Raw genomic sequence first — 19,328 nt, 5'->3', positions numbered from 1 at the left:
AATATGGTGATAGTCAAACTGAGGATGATAGAGAGGTTCCATTTTTATTTTCTCATTAACATCCAGGTCACATGTGCTCAGTCAAACAATGATTCTGCTAACAGACAGTATTGCAACAATCTAAAATTCAAACTGGGCTCTTTTCTGTCTCTAGCATTGATACACACAAAGAACATTCACAATACATTCCAGCTTGCTCACCCTTGGCTTGGATGCTAACAAGCAAAAACTTGTTTGTCATGTGAGTAGACTGACTTGAAGACATCCCCTCCCCTGCTCTCAGAAAGCAGGTACATGGAGGAAAGAGGAAATTTTATATGGTGTTGCTCAGAAAAATATCTAAAGGAAAGGAAGCTTTTATGGGTGCATTTTTCATCTTGATTTTTATCTGCTTAAGGACCCAGTCTAGAAGCAGTTAACAGCAGTTGGCAGACAACCTCCCCTATACATCATCTCTCCAGAAAGTAGACGGAGGCTACTTCTTCACAGGTCTGGGCTCCACAAGTATAGGAGCGTGACAAAATGTTTTTGTTGTTGTAAGGCAAGGTCTCTCTCGCTCTCAGGGATCCCCTACCACCAGCGATAATGGGCATACGCCCGGTTAGCCTCGGCCATCTTGTGCATGTCATGCTTTCTCTTGATCACAGGGCCCTCATTATTGAAGGCCTGCAGCAGTTCCTGGGATAGTTTTTCATGCATGAATGTCCGATGATGCTTATGTTCCCTGCATTCAGTAATTAACCACTTCATGGCCAGGAAGCGTTTCCGATTGTCCTTCAGGGGGCTTGGGACCTAGCAGACATTCAAGCAGTAACACGGTTAAAAATGCCTTACCTCACAATAGGACCATATGCTGAAATACCTTTTTTCAATTGTTTAACACTCCCAGGTGATTAAAAAGAAAGTGATTGCTGTTGAGGGGGTGAGAAGAAATTAACTCCAGCCAAGAATGAGTGAGTTTAGCACTGGTGAAACATTCCACTCTGACTCCAGCAGCAGCAAACTGTCTGCCTCTATCAATCCACAGATCAGGTGCAGTAGGCAGCATTTGCCTCAAACCTGCCCAAGAGCAGTAGCAGTGTTGGGACTAGAGGGAAGTTCCATTTGGTTCTTGGCCTCATTGCAGAGACTGCCACTTACAGACTGGTTTTTGCGATGTAGACTCTTGTCTATGGGAACTTGACCAAGATATTTCCTGCAGGTCTCTGATCAACCAGCAGAGGGCAGGTTTCAGAGTAACAGCCGTGTTAGTCTGTATTCGCAAAAAGAAAAGGAGTACTTGTGGCACCTTAGAGACTAACCAATTTATTTGAGCATGAGCTTTCGTGAGCTACAGCTCACTTCATCGGATGCATTACAGCAGAGGGCAGTAATTTATTGGCTGGATAGGAGATTGGTGAAGCACTCCATATTTCATTAACAATCCCATGGGTTATCTAGGTGCATTTACCTAATTAGGAAAGCTGAAGAGACAGCCTTTGTCCAGGCTTTACATAAAACAAGGTATCTATATGAACCTTTTCTATTTGCTAACCTGCCTTCTGCAGGGGCTAAACTGCTCTGCTGTTTCTACACAGAGGCAGCATGGTCTAGCCGATAAGACATTGGCTTGGGATTCCAGAGACCTGGGGGGGTTTCTTGGCTCTGCTACTGGTATGTTGAGTCACCTTGGACAAGTCATTTCACCTCCCTGTACCTCAGTTTCCCCTCCCGCACTTTATCCATTCAGATTGCAAGCAATTTGCGGCAGGAACTCTCTAATTATGGGTAAGTACAGCACTCAGCACTTACAGACCCCAGCTAAGATCAGAGCCCCATTGTGCCATTATAATACAGATGATAATAAAATGGTACTTCCAAGGGAAATGCAAGCAAGTTTTTGGAGGGGTGGGAAAGACACTGGTAGTTTTGCCCCCTGTCCAATTCTTTCTATCCTGGGCTGGTCTTCAGGTCCCTCTCCTGTTTACCTGGTAGGTTTTGCCTCCTTTCTGGATGTTGCAAAGTCCAATGATGGGCTGGCAGTTTTTCAGTGCCTGATGGAAGATGATGTAAGGGTTGCACTCAATGCTCTCCCTCTCCTCCTCAGAGGCTTGATGGTATTTCTCAATCTGCTTCCTCTTAATGGTTTCTAGGGTCTAAATACAAACACAAGGAAACATGCCCCGGAACCTCAGTGTACAGAGTGAAGTTAGAATCAGGATAATTTCAGACACACCCTCCCCTTCATTTGAGAAATCTGGACCATGGAGGATTCCACCCTGCTACACCTTAAGTAAGCCAGTAGAGAGTGCTCTTGAGCAACTACAGGTTTTACTCAATCCTCTCACCTCCTTACCCCAGATTTCCACACACAGACACATTCCCTTGCTGGAGTCCAGTCCTCACTGGTTTTCACTCTTATAGCCCGTTGGTGGGTGTGAAGTGTAGCAGTGATCACCAACAAATGGGGGGTAGTAGAGAGGCGATAAAGCACTACTGCCCTCACTCTCACCTTACAACTACCTATTAGATTTTCCCAAGATGCACTTCTATCTCCTCAGCGTATCAGTTACACCAGTTTACATATCATACGATTATGCTGCATTCACCAATTTTCTGGTCAACTTGTACCTACCATCCAACACATACTGACCGTGCAACACACACTGCCCTTTACAGCACCAGTGGATGCCCCCTAAATCAGGACTCCTGAAGCCCATTAAGTTGTGGCAGTTCGGTACTGAAGCAATTAGAAGGCTTCTAGACTTCAGCTCTACATCAACTAATAGCCAAAGGGAGGCAGCCTGGTTCAGTGAACTGAGTTGAGGATACCCTGAGAGGCAGGACACCTGGTTCTGATGCCTGGCTTTGCCCCAGTTGTCTTGTTTGATTTTAGGCAAGTCACTTGACTTTTCTGTATCACAACTACCACCGGTAAAACTGGATAATGATATCCCCCTTCTTTGTGAAGAGATTAAAGATCCTCAGATAAAGAGTGCTAAATAATTATATTATAGAAAGGAAGTATCCACCTATTAGTGTTGCCCAACACTTCTCATAATACCACTATTTTCAGTTGCTTATAACTTGGCCAAATTTCAACTCTTTGGGCTGACATTTTCCATGCTGGGTGTTTGCCTCAGCATGAATTTTTTGGGGAAATTTTTATCCAGAACAGTTCTGAAAGCGATGCTAGGGAAAAAACATTTTGTACATGTTAAAAAATTCTTGCAATCTTTTCTTTAAGCTCTAGTTCCCCCTTGCTTTGGAACAAGGACTTCAAATTTGGAAGGTGGGTGGTCTTTGCGTCAGGGATGTGCTTTTTGCAATCCCTGTGAAAATTCACCCAAATGTGGCCAATTTATAAACCACTGAAGAAAACTGCAGTTTGCACGTGCTCAGTAGATACTAGCTAGAGCTTAGCAGCTAGATTCCATCTGCAGTAGGCATGCTCCATCCCAAGGCTGAGTAAGACTTTCACTGCAATTGCAGCTCTGTGCCTCTGCAGTCTGTGCCAGTGATGGGCATCAGAACTGAAAGCAGGGAGCATGTCTCTCCTGTATTCTCAATGACCCTCCTACTTGGCCCAGGTAGCATGAAGAAAGCTACCCGATTTGATTGTAGAGGGGACAAACTCTGCACAGGCAACCTTACTTCCGGCATTTCTGAGTGATTCCCTTGGCAAGTTTAATAAGGTTATTTTAATGCTGTTTTTTGGCATGTAATATTTAAACACGAGAGAGTCCAGGCCCCTCACCTGTGTAACGATGGATCTGGCCAGCACTTTGTTTCCTCCCTTCATCATCATGTTGGTGAATTTACTGCAAGCATAAAACCAAACATGATATAACTGGAACTTTGGTTCCATCACCAGAGGTCCCTAATTGTGTTGTTCCTGTGATTAAATCCTATCCCTGCTAGATTTTGGGTGGCTGTGCTCATCTTTAACCACTATTATTCAATGGATCTTTTTCATGGAAAGAGATTAATCAAAATAAAGGGATTACACAGAGTAACAGGAAGGCAATGGGCAGCCAGGTAGACAAAGGCTGATTGGGGGCAGGGAGGCACTACAATGGCTTTACTTCTTAGCAGTAGTGGGCTCAGAAGCAGAGCACTCAATTACTCCATCCATTACATTGTTTCATAATAAGAGCTATTTATTCAAATATAAACAGCAAATCCCTATCCAGATAAAGAGAGCTCACTAACAAACCTCTGCATCCAACTCATCTGCTGCCCTCATTCTGAAGAGGGGAAGAGAGAATTCTGTGGACATGATCCTATTAGGAGCTGACCTCTAGCCATCCGCCAGGGTTGTGGCTGCTCAGCACTTCTGAGCAATGAACCCAGTCCTGCTCCTATTGAAGTCAATGGCAAAACTCCCAGTGACTTCAGTGGGAGCAGGATCAACTATCCATGATCCTTGGGAGACAGCTGGTGTAACAGCTTTCTGACCTGATTGTAGGGTCACTGAACACAGAGCTGGTGACATTAGAAGGGGTAGCTTTTATAGGCTGGAGGGCCTTGAGCTCCTGTTGCATTTTCTCCTCCTCAGACAGCTCCTCCAGGGGTTTGCGGTACAGCTCCTTGTTCACTTCTGGTTCGAGGTAACTGGGGTCATACCGGCTCCATCTCACCTGGGTCAGCCTGCAAAGAGTAAGATGGGATGAAGGGGTCTGTAAATTGGCATCATTATATACAGCATTCCTCAGTCTGGCTCACCAAGTCCATCTCCAGTGTTATGGAACAAGTCTCAGAAGAGACAGGGAAAGAGACTGGTACTGGGGATATGCACCCTTCCACCTTTATTAGCGAGATCTGTATTCTAGTATTGCTCTGGGGCCCCAGTCAGGATCAGGGCCCATTGTGCTGGGTGCTGTAGAAACACATTGTAATAGAGTCCCTTCCTGAAAGAGACTGCAATATCAATAGGTTCTAAAAATGTCCACATGGCAAACAGTGAACTTCTGGTCACCCATAAACTGACCCATAAACTGCTGAATGTTAAAGTTAATAATTAATATAAAGCCAACAAGAATATAGCGCCTGGATAGCAGCATGCGTCTCTCCCTCTCTGCCAACCACTCACCTGAGCTACTCCCAAACAGCAATGGTGCCCTCTCCCCCGCGAGGATATACAGAAGGCTCCTGAGAGGCTGCCAACCCCTTTCTGTGCAGGCACCAGGGATGCTAATCCCACAAGCCCTAAAGTCTGAAAAAAATTAAAGGCCTGAAACTGTGAGGTTCCAAGTGCCATCACCTCTCACTGGCTCCAATACAAACAAATCTTGGTTAAAGAGTAAAGTTATTTTAATAGTGGTGTGGACAAAGTGAATAAGGAAAAGTTATTTACTTGTTCCCATAATATAAGAACTAGGGGCCACCAAATGAAATTAAATGAGTAGCAGGTTTAAAACAAATAAAAGGAAGTTTTTCTTCACTCAGCGCACAGTCAACCTGTGGAAATCCTTGCATGAGGAGGTTGTGAAGGCTAGGACTATAACAGGGTTTAAAAGAGAACTGGATAAATTCATGGAGGTTAAGTCCATTAATGGCTATTAGCCAGGATGGGCAAAGAATGGTGTACCTAGCCTCTGTTTGTCAGAGAGTGGAGATGGATGGCAGGAGAGAGATCACTTGATCATTACCTGTTAGGTTCATTCCCTCTGGGACACCTGGCATTGGCCACTGTCGGTAGACAGGATACTGGGCTGGATGGACCTCTGGTCTGACCCAGTATGGCCATTCTTATGTTCTTAATACTTTTGACAGATATGGGGGGTGGGGAGGGAGCATTTCTTAAAAACAGCTCCTCCGTAAAAGCAAAAGTTATATAGATGTACTTTGTTCAGGGGTCCTAAATAGGGTGATGTTTTCCCTTTTAGTTACTGTTAACAGGGAACTATGGGGGTTTTTGGAGGGACAAAGGAAGAATACGGTTACCTCTGGATCCTACCACCAAAGCCTCTCCAAATAATGTAACATTAGTAACGTATCCATGATACAATCCACAGAATAATAAATGCAAAAGGGTTCAATTCTAGGAGGAATTTAAAATTCTGGTCCCAATCCTGGTCCCTTTTAACTTCAATGGAAATGGGATCCGGCTCATTATTTAAAGTGGGGTACACTTGTGAACGTTATAATAGTAATTAAAAGTACATACAAGAATGGCAATAGCAAAAAATACAACTGAAGTTCAAGGAAGAAAACAGAAGTGGCAGCCCTGAGCTTTAACATACAAATCAGAGTCTCCAGTTCAGTAATATTGCTTTGATCACAATTATCCTGCAGTTGTCTGCCACCTTATTGTTAGAGGTACACTAGAGGGCACAGTGCTTTATAGACAAATACAGAGACAAGGTACCTACCCTCGGGAGCAAAGATCCTGGTTACCCTTTGAAATCAAAGATCCCAATCCTGCAACTGGATCAGCATGGGTGCAAATTTCCACCTGTGTAAAACCAGTTGCAGGATGGGAGACTAAAGTCAGACCAAAAACATAGTGAAAGAACAGACCACAGGATATGGACTGCTACCCACAAGAGGGAGTGGAAAATAAACGTTTTTTGTGCAGCCTACCGTGACTGCTCAGAACTTCATAGAAACAGTAGGGCTAGACCTTAGATCCTCCTGCTCCAAAAGCACAGGCCTCTGCCACATTAACAGTGAAACTTTTTTTTAAGTTGTTAGCAGTACAGGGGCAACAATACATCTTATACTAGCCCACATCTTTCACTGGTGGAATAGCAATGGAAGGGCTTTAAAAGAGAAGCAAGCTCCAAGAAGGGATTTGAATGAGGAGAGGGGAGATTGGTTCCAGGCCTGAGAGGCAGTACAGATGAAGGGCAGAAAGGCTTTGAGAGCAGAGCAAATGTTGAGAAAAATCACTCCACTGGCGTAATAGGCAAAGCCAGGTCAATGTCAGTAAGATTTCAAGCCTTTTCTTGAAACACCCAACAAAATCCTCCCTGGATGCTCTAAAAATGATTTTAAAATAATCCATAATAAGTGAGATTTGGCAACTCAAAAGACCAAAATCTACAGTGGCACTTACTCTGCAGTGGGGCACCACCACCAGAACACACTCACTTGCTCACCTACCATCCTCCCCGGGGTGCTGCGCGGAGTGGCTAGTGCATGCACAAAGCTTGGAAGCTAGGAATTGCCATCGCCTTACTAAGCATCATTAGAATGACCCTTTCCCCCCATAGGATGCCAGGGCCCGAGGCCGGCCTTACACATATGTCCCCCATGTGTGCTGGAACTAGGGATACTTGCTTAAAGTGGTTTCTATGATATACAGTAGTAGTCCTCAAAGTTTTCAGGGTCACACCCCCCCAACCCCTGTCTGTGCCCCCCCCCGGGCCCAGAGCAGGGCCGCAGCTCCGGAGAGGGGGGCGCAGATGGGAGTAAGGGGGCCAAGGCCACAGCCAGGGCCCTGGGACAGGAAAGGACGTGAGACCGGAAGCAGAGCTGGGTACCCCCATGGGGACTGGCCTAGCTCCCAGCCACGCCCCCCGCCGCCCCCACGTTCCTCTGCACCCCCCAAGGGGGACGCGCCCCACAATTTGGGGACCTCTGATATACAGAGTTTAGTTTGGTTCAATGGCCGAGCACCCCCACGATACAAATTGTTCCAGCGCCCCTGAATGTCCAGGTCGGGGGGCAGTCCCGCTGCCCGCTCTTCCCCCGGCAGCAGGGCCGAAGTTGGGGAGAGGGAGAGCGGCCTGTCCCCTCCCGGAGACCAGGGACTAGCGAGGCTGCCGGACAACCTGCTCCGGCAGCGGGGGCAGCCCAGGGCGGCGGCGGCTCCCGTCCAGCAGCGCGTGACGCTGCCCCAGCCGCTCCGCTCCGCGCCCCGCCGCCCTCGCCCAGCCTCCGCCGCCGGGCTGCTCCTTACCCGGGCAGCCAGGCCCGCGCGGGAGCGGCCAGCCGACGGCCCAGCGCCGCGAGCCGCCCCGCCGTGGGAGCCGCCATCTTGCATCCGGGCTGCAGGACCCCGTCAGGCTGCCCGGCCGCAGCCTGCGTTGCTGTGTCTTGCCCGCCCGGTTGCCACTTGCGTGCGCAGCTGATGAGGGGCAGGCCGCTTTCCTGTGGTAGCAGGATCTTGTTTTCCCCACTCTGTCACTCCCCCCCCCCGTCATGTGTATTGCAGTAGAGTGAAATGTGGGTCTCATTCTCCTCTCATAGCAGTTTTACTCCAATGCAACTCCATTGACTGGGGTGGAGTGCATCCTGATTTACCCCCGTGTGCGATCAGAATCAGGCATGGTGACTCAGTTTCCCCCTCTTTACAGCTTTCAAATACTGGCATCTGATCTCAGCCAGCGGTCTGGCGGCAGTTCTCAAACTGGGGGGGCACGACCTCAAAGTGGGTCGGGAGCCCATTTTAAAGGGGTGGCCAACAGGGCCAGCATTAGATTTGCTGGGACCCAGGGCTGAAGCTGAATCCTGAGTTCCACCCCGACCCGGGGTGGCAGGGCTCCAGCTGCAGCTCCCTCTTCCCCCTACCAGGCCAGTGGGGCTCAGTCTCCATTTCTCCCCCACACTCCCTCCCCAAGCGTTATGTAGTAACTTTGTCGTCAGAAGAGGGATGCAGAGCAATGAAGTTTGAGAACCCTAGGCTAAGCATTGGCAGACATCTCTGTGGGCCCTGACCCCTGCATAGTGCTCTGTGGAGACAGACTGGAGCACTCAGGATATCTCAGCACCAGCTCTGCATATTAAGGAGCAAAAAGTAATATTTTCAAAAATACCAAAGTGAATTATTCTCACAAAAGCTTATGTTCAAATAAATTTGTTAGTCTCTAAGGTGCCACAAGTACTCCTTTTCTTTTTGCAAAGTGAATTAGGAGCTTAAATCTCATTTTCAAAAAACTATTTAGGAGCCTAAGTCCTATGAGTCACTTGGGCTTTTTGAAAATGTCACCCAAAGTGCCAGCATCTGTGCTTTTAGTCCAGTGTGATGTCTTGGTAGGATGAAATGTAAGCCTGTCTTATGATCACTTTTTACATTACTGTCATCGTACCAGACCACAGTTTAGAGATTTCAAGTCCAAAATATGCATTTTCCATATGCATGGAGTTTCCATCCACTGGATTTTGAGCTAAAATTGGGTAGCAACTCAGGCTCTGGTCCTGCAACTGGAGTCATACAGGTGCAGAGTCCACTGACGCGGACCTATTTGCCAGGAAGGGGCCTCAGTTTGTTAGTTAAGGTTGACAAAATAAATAAAACCAAGCCACATAAGGGGCTCTGGGCTCCACTTCAGACATAGCTGCGTACTGGCCGGTTAGGCTAGTGTTGTGGATAAGAGAACCCAGGCGAAACTAGCCCCCGGGGCCTGAGTTCTGGGGCCGGCTCCCCTGGCCAAAAGCTCTGCCACCCAGTTCAGGGGTCAGCTCCGCTGCCATGGGGCACGCACCCTGGCATGGCAAGCTTTGGGGCCTGTTGTAGAGGGAGCTCCTGGGTACTGTGAGTAAATCAGAACAGCCCCGGCTCAGCCTGGGGCGCTGTGCGCACCCACTGATCAGGGATGTCTGAGCCCCAGGCCCACTAGGGCGAGGAGTTGGGGGGGGGAGCTTTGACTAGCCATTTGGTCTTGGGAGTTAGAATACCCCCAGCCTGCTGCGGGAGGCTCATGAAACCCTCTGAGAACAGCACTAGAGGGGGCCACAGCGGGGAGGGGGCCAGTCCCCCGCCCTGCAGGCTCCTCTGCCCCACAGATCTGCCGCCCCGCCCGCGCCGGGGCCCCCTGCGCCCCTCCCCCAGCGCGGCCCGGCCCGGCCCGGCCCGGCTCTCGCGCGGCTGGGGCGGAGTCTCGGGCCCGGCCGGCAACATGGCGGAGGCGGAAGGGGAGAGTCTGGAGTCCTGGCTCAGTGAGTGACCCCCCGTCCCCATCCCCTTCCCGTCCCGTCCCCCGACCGCGGCCCCCAGCCCCTGTCCCCTCAGCACCCGCCTGCCGCCCTCCCTGGCCATGTCCCCTCCGCGCCCCTCTTCCGCTGCTCTCCGCCCCCTCCATGCCTCTGTGCCCACCTTACTGCTGCTCTCGGAGCTCATGTCCCCCTGTCCAGTCCCCACTCTACCCCGTCGGTGACCTGTCTGCAGCCCTCCGCCTCATCAGTACCCCTTCATCCCTGTGTCTCCCTGTCTGCCACCCACTGCCCCAGCCCTGCCCCAGCGTCCCCCTGTCCCCCCATCCTATCCATGTGTCCCCCCATCCCGTCCATGCTCCTATGTCCCCCTGTCCAATCCATGCCCCCGTGTCCCCCTGACCGTGTCCCCCCCGTCCTGTCCATGCCCCTGTGTCCCCTGTCCGTGTCTCTCTGTCCTGTCCATGCCCCCTTGTCCCCCAGTCCGTGTCCCCCTGTCCTGTCCATGCCCCCTTGTCCCCCAGTCCGTGTCCCCCTGTCCTGTCCATGCCCCCGTGTCCCCTGGTCCGTGTCCCACATCCTGTCCAAGCCCCTATGTCCCCCCCGTCTGATCCATGCCCCTGTGTCCCCCTGTCCGTGTCCCCCCCATCCTGTCCATGCCCCTGTGTCTCCCTGTCCATGTCCCCCCCATCCTGTCCATGCCCCTGTTGCCCCCATATCCATCATTCCCTGCTTCTCTGCTTATGTCTCCCCCTCTGCCAAATGCTCCCATGCCCATTCCATGCCCTCCCACTCCATATCCAGTTCCCTCTCCCCTTCTGTGCCCATGCCCCCTCCACCCACTTTCTGTCACCTCCACCAGCTCACATGAAAAAATACTCTTAGCAGCATGATGGGCTATAGAGGTGTTTTCTCTGTGTGTAGATGGACAGAGCCTTCTGGTTTCTCGCAAAGGGAAATGATTATGAATGCAATTATTATTACACTAGCTGTTTTATAAACAATGTACCAAGCATCTGCCTGGAATAGGGCTTTCCAGTGCATTTGGGGTTTTATCCCATGTGTCTGTTTGTCCTTACTGCCCATTTCTGAGTCCCTGTCAGGTTATCTAATAGCCTGATGCTGTCTCTGCTGCCTTTTCCCCTTTCCAGCCCCCACCTAGAGTCATGCACAGTCTTTCCTCATTGCTTTTAAATTGAAAGTCTGATAATTTCTGAGTATGTACTTGACCTGTCTTGTGCCTGTCCCCTCTTCTCCCAGTGCCTGCTGGCTATCTCCACCTACTCGCCCCACTCAGTTTTGGCTTGTTCTCTCTCTCACTGCCTGGCTTTCTTTCCCATTCTCTCAGAGTAACAGCCGTGTTAGTCTGTATTTGCAAAAAGAAAAGGAGTACTTGTGGCACCTTAGAGACTAACCAATTTATTAGAGCATAAGCTTTCGTGAGCTACAGCTCACTTCATCAGATGCATATCGTGGAAACTGCAGCAGACTTTATATATACACAGAGAATATGAACCAATACCTCCTCCCACCCCACTGTCCTGCTGGTAATAGCTTATCTAAAGTGATCATCAGGTGGGCCATTTGATGATCACTTTAGATAAGCTATTACCAGCAGGACAGTGGGGTGGGAGGAGGTATTGGTTCATATTCTCTGTGTATATATAAAGTCTGCTGCAGTTTCCACGATATGCATCTGATGAAGTGAGCTGTAGCTCACGAAAGCTTATGCTCTAATAAATTGGTTAGTCTCTAAGGTGCCACAAGTACTCCTTTTCTTTTTCCCATTCTCTGTCTGCCTCCCTGTCACTCACTCCCTATCCCTTTCCTGCCACTGACTTCCTGTTGCTCAACCGCTCCACCATCCCTGTTGCTAAAGGGGATTGCCTGCTTATGGGGTAATGCCAAGGAGGAACTTACTCTGTACACTGGCTCTCTGCTAGAGCTGGGGCGGAAGGGGAGACGGCTTGTTATGTATTCACACTGGAGGAATGATTCTCCTCTCAAAAATATCCCCACCAATAACTTGTCCAACTGAGTGTTCAATGTACTCATCGTGTCTGCATGAGTGAAGCAGAAATCCAGAGCTGCAATTGCAGTGGCCACAACAGCAGGTCTGGCCTGTTATTTGGTGATTCATTTGTGAACCAGGGAAATTCTTTACTCATTCCCCACCTCCTCCAAACTACCAGTTCTTTGGCTATAAAAGGTCAGTATTCACTTCTTCTCTAAATTTCCCTGTGGTTTGGATTCTCATATGCAAAGTATACTGTACTAGGTGGCCACACACTTTGTAGCTTTTGTAAGCCGAGCTCCTTGCATTCCTCCATTCCCTTCCACAGGTTCCCTGTGTGCTGCTTTCCCACCCTCCTCTATTTCAAGGACTCTCTGCAACCCCCTCTTGCCAGGAGCTCTGTGTGTGTCCCCATACTCCCCCATTCTTCCTATGCTAGAGATCCCTGTGCTCCCTCTGCCCCCATGACTGGGGCCCTCTTCTTCTCCAGTGACAGAAGTCTGTGTCCCCCCTCATTGCCCCCTCAGCCACATGTCAGGGGCTCTGTCTGTCCCACCTCCCCCCAGACCATTGTCCCCCATTTTTCTCCACTATAGCAGGGATTCTGTGGGCCCTCCAATTTCCATGGTCTTTATGTCCCCTTCCCCCATTCTGCCCTCCCATACTAAATGCTCTGTGTGCTCCCCCTACCCCTCCATGTGAGGAGCTCTGTGTGTTCCTTTATAATGCCTTCTACACACCATTATTATTTCTTTGTGGGAGGGAATGGGAAGTCATTCAGGGTGTCAACATGTTAAACTCTATTGGAAGGATGGGCAGAGATGAGATGGGGGAGATAGTTTTGCTGGAAAGTGTTAATTGGTGTCATCAACTAGTTCTTGGATATATAGACAATTACAGAGGTGGTTGAAGCAGCTGGGTCTGTTGACTAGCTGGAAGGAGCTCCATGTGCCTACCATTTCCTCCTTCCAGTTTTCTGATTTTCACCTAAAACAATAGGATTCTGCCCACTGATGCCTAGAACATTCCCTGAAATTTTGGAATAGATCAGGTGTACCATTCAAAGTTATTGTAATAGATAGATGACGGAGAAATGCCACCAAGTTGAATGTGAGACCTCGCTTCGCTTGGCCAATTACAATGTGCTATTTGTTTTAGTCCACACCTATTGGATTTTCTCCATTAAATCAGTCATACCTTATACGTGTTGTTGTAACCATGTTGATCCCAGGATATCAGAGAAAAAAGGTGGGTGAGGTAATATTTTTTATTGGACCAACTTCTGTTAGTGAAAGAGAGAAGCTTTTGAGCTACAACAGCTACAACCTCACCGACTGTATCTCTCTGATACGTTATACAGTCATGGGAAACCCAGGCCTTATTCAGAGCTATCATTTCACAGTAGGATTTACAGGCTTCAGATGAAATAAATAGAGTTTGTCTTTTAAAAAGATTTTATAACAGGAACTGTTACAGACTTCAGTATTTGGAATCATATCTTTAAGGGCAAGTCACTCTCTATTCACAGAATCCTGGAAGGTTAAGGTAGAAAAAGTCTTGGTTAGTCCATCTCCCAGCCAGTGCTGAACAGTTCCCAGTTGTACATTATTCTGTACAATCTGACTGTCTTTTTGTCCTGTGTTCGTACGGCGTCTAGCACAATGAGGTCCTGGTCCATGTCTGGAGCTCTTAGGTGCTGCTGCAATACAAATAAATGATAATAATGGTAATAATTTGTTTTTAAATGTTCCAAGGTCTGGGGCTTCCACCACTTCCTTTAGGGAGACTACTCCACAAGCCACTAGATCTTACTGCCTAGATTTTTCCCTTTCTTTATTTCATCCCACTTCTTTCTTTATTTGTGTTACAGTGGGCCTAAAAGCCCCAACCAGGGTCTAGTACTGTACAAATGTAGAACAGAACATAGTCCCTACCCTATAGAGTTTACAATCTAAAATCTATTACTCCTAGTTGTATTTCCATACATTAGCTTAAATAATTCCTCTTCCAGCATGGTGTTTACACTGTTCAAATAGGTGTAGAATGTTATCATCTATATCTGTAGTTATGTCAGTTGTTTTTAGCTATTAGTCTTTTCTTTTACATCATTTCTTCTTGCCTGCTGATTATTTTGGCTGATCTTGTGAGCTCCTCACAATGTGTCAGTATCTTTCTGGCTATGTATTAATTATAGCCAGTGACATAATCAGAAACACCCAGTCTCTCTCTCTTTCTCTCCCCAAAGAGAACTGTTTAATGGAATACAGCTCATGTATGAAAATATGTCTAATATGAGGGAAATTTTAGGTTGAGTAGCAGGAAAAGTTTCCCAATAGTTTGAATTTTAAGACAGTGAAAGTTGAGGGACCGGATATCCTATGGCTTGGTCACTTACAACTAGATAGGCCATATCACTAACTTCCGTGAGCCTGATTGGGGGCTGAGGGCAGGGCATATTTTTCATGGGACATAAGTGGGCTTGAAAGGATCTGTTTTTTATTGGTAAATGTCGATTTCACCTCACATGCACAAACTGACAAAAATATTTCCATGGATGATAATTGAAATGTACAGAGAGGCAAAGTAAGAAAAACAGTGCTTGAGAACTTAATAGAGTTTGATTTAAGGATATTTACTTTGTGTATTTTTATGTGTGATATTGAAAATTTGCATTTTAATAATTCTAAAGCTTTATATTTTTGAATGGCAGTGTCTACTGTCTTTTAATAATTATTGTCTGATGACCCATATTTTCTGACCCTCCGCATAATTTCCCACAGGTGTGAATATTTAAATAAATAAAAATAGAAAAGCTTAAAAATAAACATATTATCCATCTAAATTATCAACAAAAATGAAAATGGAATATGCCAAGCCTAGATATAAGACTTGAATGTTGCTTCCTAATTTAAAAAAATACGTTTATGCTTGATCACTGGTACAGTGACTCATGCTGGGCTGATTATAGAATCCTCCCATTGTAGAGGAGCACAGATCATTTATTTTCTGTTGGCCATTGAAGAAATGTATGTGGGCTAGTGCGGGGAGTCCGGGTGTCTTTGCCAAATGACACGCCCTCCCTTAGGGAAGTGGAGTTTTGGGAGGAAAAGGTCACAATGGAGATATACAGGAGAGGTACTTGGTGCCTTTTGGCCGTTCTGTTGGATAAAGGTGAGGGGAATGTGTGACACTGTATAACTGTTCATTACTTCATGGTAATTGTGTGATTATGGGAGTGGGAAACTTGGTTAGGAAGCGGAACTGCTTAGACCAGTGGTTCTCAAAGCCAGTCCGTTGCTTGTTCAGGGAAAGCCCCTGGTGGGCCAGACCTGTTTGTTTACCTGCCGCGTCCGCAGGTTTGGCCTATTGCGGCTCCCACAGGCCGCGGTTCGCCGCTCCAGGCCAATGTGGGCTGTGGGAAGGGGCTGCCCTTCCCACAGCCCCCATTGGCCTGGAGCGGTGAACCGCGGCCAGTGGGAGCTGCAATCGGCCGAACCTGCGGACGCAGCAAGTAAATAAACCGGTCCGGCCCACCAGGGGCTTTCCCTGAACAAGCTTGGTGGACCAGCTTTGAGAACCATTGGCTTAGACTGTTTTTCTGATAACTTTCTATAAAAAAGAGTGTTGTGTTAGATGCTAAGCTAGAAGATTTGTACCCATTGTGTCCTTACTGAAGGAAGGGGCAAAATCCATACAGCAGTATGGACCAACCTCCCACATCAAGGAAAGGACAGAACATGACTTGTGTTACCAGGAATTTTCTGAATCAATGGCACTTGCCCTTCAGCTGAGTGGCAGAGCCATTCTGTCATCAGATTGGAGTCACAAAGCCACAGTAATCTCACCCTCCAGTCCTCACACTGCAGCAGGAGATGTGCTTCAATATGTGATGACCCAGCATCTTTATCCTCTCTCCCTTCCTACTTTTGGCTGTTGGGATGACAGGGCTCTTTCTCTCCCTGCATGCGGTTCCACATCCAGCCTTAGCTGAAGGAGGTTAATAAATGAATCTCAGTTGCTCTCACACAGCTGGATCCTTTTACTTAACACTGTCTGCTCTGTCTGATGCCCACATACAAGGTAGCTTATTTATATTATAGTTACCTCCGTGATGTGCTAGACACTGTCCACACATATAGTAAATATATTGTGTACTGCCCCAAAGAGCTCATAATCTAAGAAGAGGGAGGGGAAAGAGGGATAAAACCTACTATATCTGTGAGTGTGTGTAAATGCTGTCAATTATTTCCATGTTATATCAGTTAGCATTCTGCTTATTCTACCTGGGATACAGACAGAGTGAGAATACCAGACATACAGCTGCTAGGAGCTGAGCATCCCAATTCAGGCCCTCAATCTGGTAATAGGCATCTAGAATGTTGGCTTGTAAGTTTTCCTTCTTTCAACAGAGAAGTAAAATAGTGAAAATATGAATAATTCATTAGACAATTAAAGTTCTCTGTTCCCCAGGGTTCAAAAGCATTGTTATATAAATGAAGTAGGTACCCTTGGTTTACAGCTGAGTGTCACCTCTTTAGTGTTTCAGGATTTAGAACAGCAAAGAAATGCTGAGTGGCTTTGACACTCAGATCAGGTATGAGATAACATTATTATACCATCAGGTGTGACTCAAATGTTTCAGTTTCTAAAAGCCAAGGGACCTGGATGGTGATGGGATTGTGGTAATGTGTTCTAGAGCCCTTTCCTCTAAGTGCTGGTTCAGATGTACCGAGGGCTGTTCAGTGGTTGATGTGAAATCAGCTGATAAGTTTTAGTTTGTGTCCTAGTAGACCAAGTGTTCACATGAAATCTGCTTCCACAACGGGTGCTAACTGGATCCTTGTCTGGCAGTATTAACAGAGAGGCCAAGGACTGAGAACACTAAGGAGTAAATCTCTCCTCCTAGAGGTGACCCTTCCAGATCATGGTTGAGGCACCTTAATGAGGCAACGTGGGGAAGCTTGTTCTGCTGCTGCCTGCACTTTACCTGCTCTGTAGACAGAGGATTTCACTCTCCAGGCCAGGACAGAATTTCTGATAGAGCATGTTGACGTCTATGAAATAGGATGATATGCAGATATTACATTGATATTTGTAAGGGGTGATTTCCGTATATGGAATGTAATCTCCCCCTAATAATGTGTCTCTTCTTATTGGAATTGACTATCATGAGAGTTCAGAGTATAAAACAACAAGGCTTGTGAGGTGACTCCAAGCCTAAACTGAGAATATGCAACCCTCTGAGATTCCAAGAGATGTTGGGAGAATTCATTCGAGTTAAAAAGCAGAGCAGCTTTAAAATTAGTGACTACCGTGGAAATGTCATTTATGTTTCATTGCCCAGACCAGATCTCCCTCCTGGTGTCAGATTGCGCAGCCACCCAAATGTGCATTGATTGAAAGGAATTAGTTGTTTTTTTGGTAATAATAGTACATCCCATTGTATATTTCTTAAGTCTGCATTATGCAAAGAGCAGCACAAGCTGGTGGCGCTAGCAATGGAAGGGTGCTTTGGAACACAGAGCCATACAGAATGCCGATTTGCTTACATGAAGATAACAGGCTGTTTTGTAAGCATGGTTTTTCATGCTGCTGTCATGGTGTTTAGAAATCAAGGGCATGGTAATAAGGTTTTAGTGTTTTTAACAAATACATGGCACTACATTTTTAACTAAACTTTCTTGAGTTTAAAACAAAGCTCGGTAGCTTAATTTAAAGACTAAGGGAAGCAGCTTTGTAGTGTGTGCCCTTTTGCTCTCCCAGAGTCCCATAGAAGCCACTAGGGCTCAGCCTGGGCACAGGGATCCACATATGTGGAGCATCTCACAAGACTGGGGCCTGTGAGATTATGGGAGCATTTTTCTGGGGAAAGCAAAGCCAAGAAAACACTGTAGGAATAAGAAAAGGAGTATTAGTGGCTCCTTAGAGACTAACAAATTTATTTGAGCATAAGCTTTCGTGAGCTACAGCTCACTGCATCCGATGAAGTGAGCTGTAGCTCACAAAAGTTTATGCTCAAATAAATTGGTTAGTCTCTAAGGTGCCACTAGTCCTCCTTTTCTTTTTGCGAATACAGACTAACATGGCTGCTACTCTGAAACTGTAGGAGTACAACAGCAAGAGGGTTCGGATGCACTTTAAAACAGACATTTCAGTGCAGTAGTTTGACAATTGTTATATTTATGGCAGTGGACCGGTGGAAGGATGTGTTTTTCTAAATTAATGCTGATATTTAATGACAGTTTGTAGAGTAGTGTGCACTTAAACTTATTGTTTTACATTTGCATTTAAGACTACAGTACATGCATGTTTACATACTTTCACTATGGTTTGATTTGTGATATTTCAGCTGGATTTGTAACATATTTCTCTTCCTTGGTATTGATTCCTGCTGTTGATAACTTAGTCATTGCGGGAGAGAGAGAGTCCGGATTGGTAATGCAAAACTGCAGCATGTTGTTGCTGCCCCTATAACAAACAAATTTCCGCTCGACTACAATCATGCCTCAGTTGGCTCTGCTGTAAAATTAGGTTGAAGCGGGAGCCTTGGTCACTGTATCTGAGTTGACTTATCCGGAGCAGATAAATTCTTAACAAAAATAGATCTCAATAGCTTCAGGATTCTGCAACCTGCTTCTTTGTGAGCTAGGGAGTATCCCAAAGTAAGGTATTGACAAACTGGATTGTGAATCTCATTTCCAGTAAGAAATGCAAAGGCATCTAATAAATTCTGTGGTATTCCAAGAACAAGGCATCAAAGGTAAAGGATCTATGTACTGTGTTAAACCCCAGATCCTGCAATTTGTACACATGCAAAACTCCCAGTGACTGCAAAGGGAGATTTGCATACAACAGGATTGAAGGCTCTGGCCCTAAGTAAACGGGCAAAAAGGAGAGAGACAACATTGCAAGCCTGCCTAGCTGGGATACGACTGTGAGGTTGTTCTCTTCTATTCAGTAACTAGAAAATACTGAATCTGTAAGTACATGAGCTTCGTTGCCTGGTTCTGCAGAAAACTGTATTAGGTGTTTTGCTAATTTTGGGTGGCCTGACTTGACTTTGACACGCCTTCCTGACTGAGCACCCACAAATATATGGGAATGGAAATTGTGAACTCATTTCTCAATTTTGATGGGTGGCAGTTGGCGCTTCTCCCTCGGAAAGGCCAGTTATTCTGCTTCGTGTATTTTGGTAATATGTGTTCTCTGTTTTTATTTTTTTTACTAAAGATAAAGCCACCAACCCGTCTAACAGGCAAGAAGACTGGGAGTACATCATTGGGTTCTGTGACCAGATCAACAAAGAACTTGAAGGGTGTGTGTTCCAAGTCAGTCAGACATAGTATTGTATTTTAACATTCTCAATTGAAACAAAATTTTATGTCCAGCTGTTGATGTTTTATGTTGAAAAAGTATGCTGATATTACAAGGAAAACATGAACATAAAGGAAGTAGG

The 19,328-nt window shown here is 46.6% G+C and overlaps 2 protein-coding genes across 4 annotated transcripts in view; one reads left to right on the top strand and one right to left on the bottom strand.

The window, feature by feature from the left end:
* Positions 1-25: 25 nt before the first annotated feature.
* On the bottom strand, positions 26-8,018 carry MRPS7 (mitochondrial ribosomal protein S7). The gene is made up of 5 exons (XM_073312005.1): positions 7,886-8,018; positions 4,438-4,629; positions 3,737-3,800; positions 1,968-2,135; positions 26-792 (listed from the first exon to the last, which is right to left on the bottom strand). The coding sequence occupies exons 1-5, from the start codon at positions 7,960-7,962 to the stop codon at positions 571-573; spliced, it is 723 nt and encodes a 240-aa protein (XP_073168106.1). The 5' UTR covers positions 7,963-8,018; the 3' UTR covers positions 26-570.
* Positions 8,019-9,761: 1,743 nt separating this feature from the next.
* GGA3 (golgi associated, gamma adaptin ear containing, ARF binding protein 3) overlaps positions 9,762-19,328 on the top strand; it is a 33,706-nt gene continuing 24,139 nt past the window's right edge. For 2 of the 3 annotated variants that reach the window (XM_073311856.1, XM_073311855.1), the window contains exons 1-2: positions 9,762-9,864; positions 19,103-19,187. In XM_073311856.1, the coding sequence (XP_073167957.1) occupies positions 9,825-9,864; positions 19,103-19,187 (125 nt within the window). In that variant the 5' untranslated portion in view covers positions 9,762-9,824. Of the gene's footprint in view, positions 9,865-19,102; positions 19,201-19,328 lie in introns of all 3 variants that reach the window. The other variant, XM_073311857.1, reaches the window with a different exon arrangement.

Source organism: Lepidochelys kempii, chromosome 14, assembly GCF_965140265.1.
Source record: "Lepidochelys kempii isolate rLepKem1 chromosome 14, rLepKem1.hap2, whole genome shotgun sequence".
Classification (NCBI taxonomy): Eukaryota; Metazoa; Chordata; order Testudines; family Cheloniidae; genus Lepidochelys; species Lepidochelys kempii.
This window is presented reverse-complemented; position numbering and strand designations above follow the sequence as displayed.

Bases quoted from the DNA above. Each gene is read 5' to 3' on its own strand.
- MRPS7 (XM_073312005.1), bottom strand. From the start codon at position 7,962: ATGGCGGCTCCCACGGCGGGGCGGCTCGCGGCGCTGGGCCGTCGGCTG. The intron at 4,630-7,885 runs GTAAGGAGCAGC...TACTCTTTGCAG, and splicing joins GCGCGGGCCTGGCTGCCCGG to GCTGACCCAGGTGAGATGGA. The intron at 793-1,967 runs GTAAACAGGAGA...AATGTCTGCTAG, and splicing joins AAGGAGGCAAAACCTACCAG to GTCCCAAGCCCCCTGAAGGA.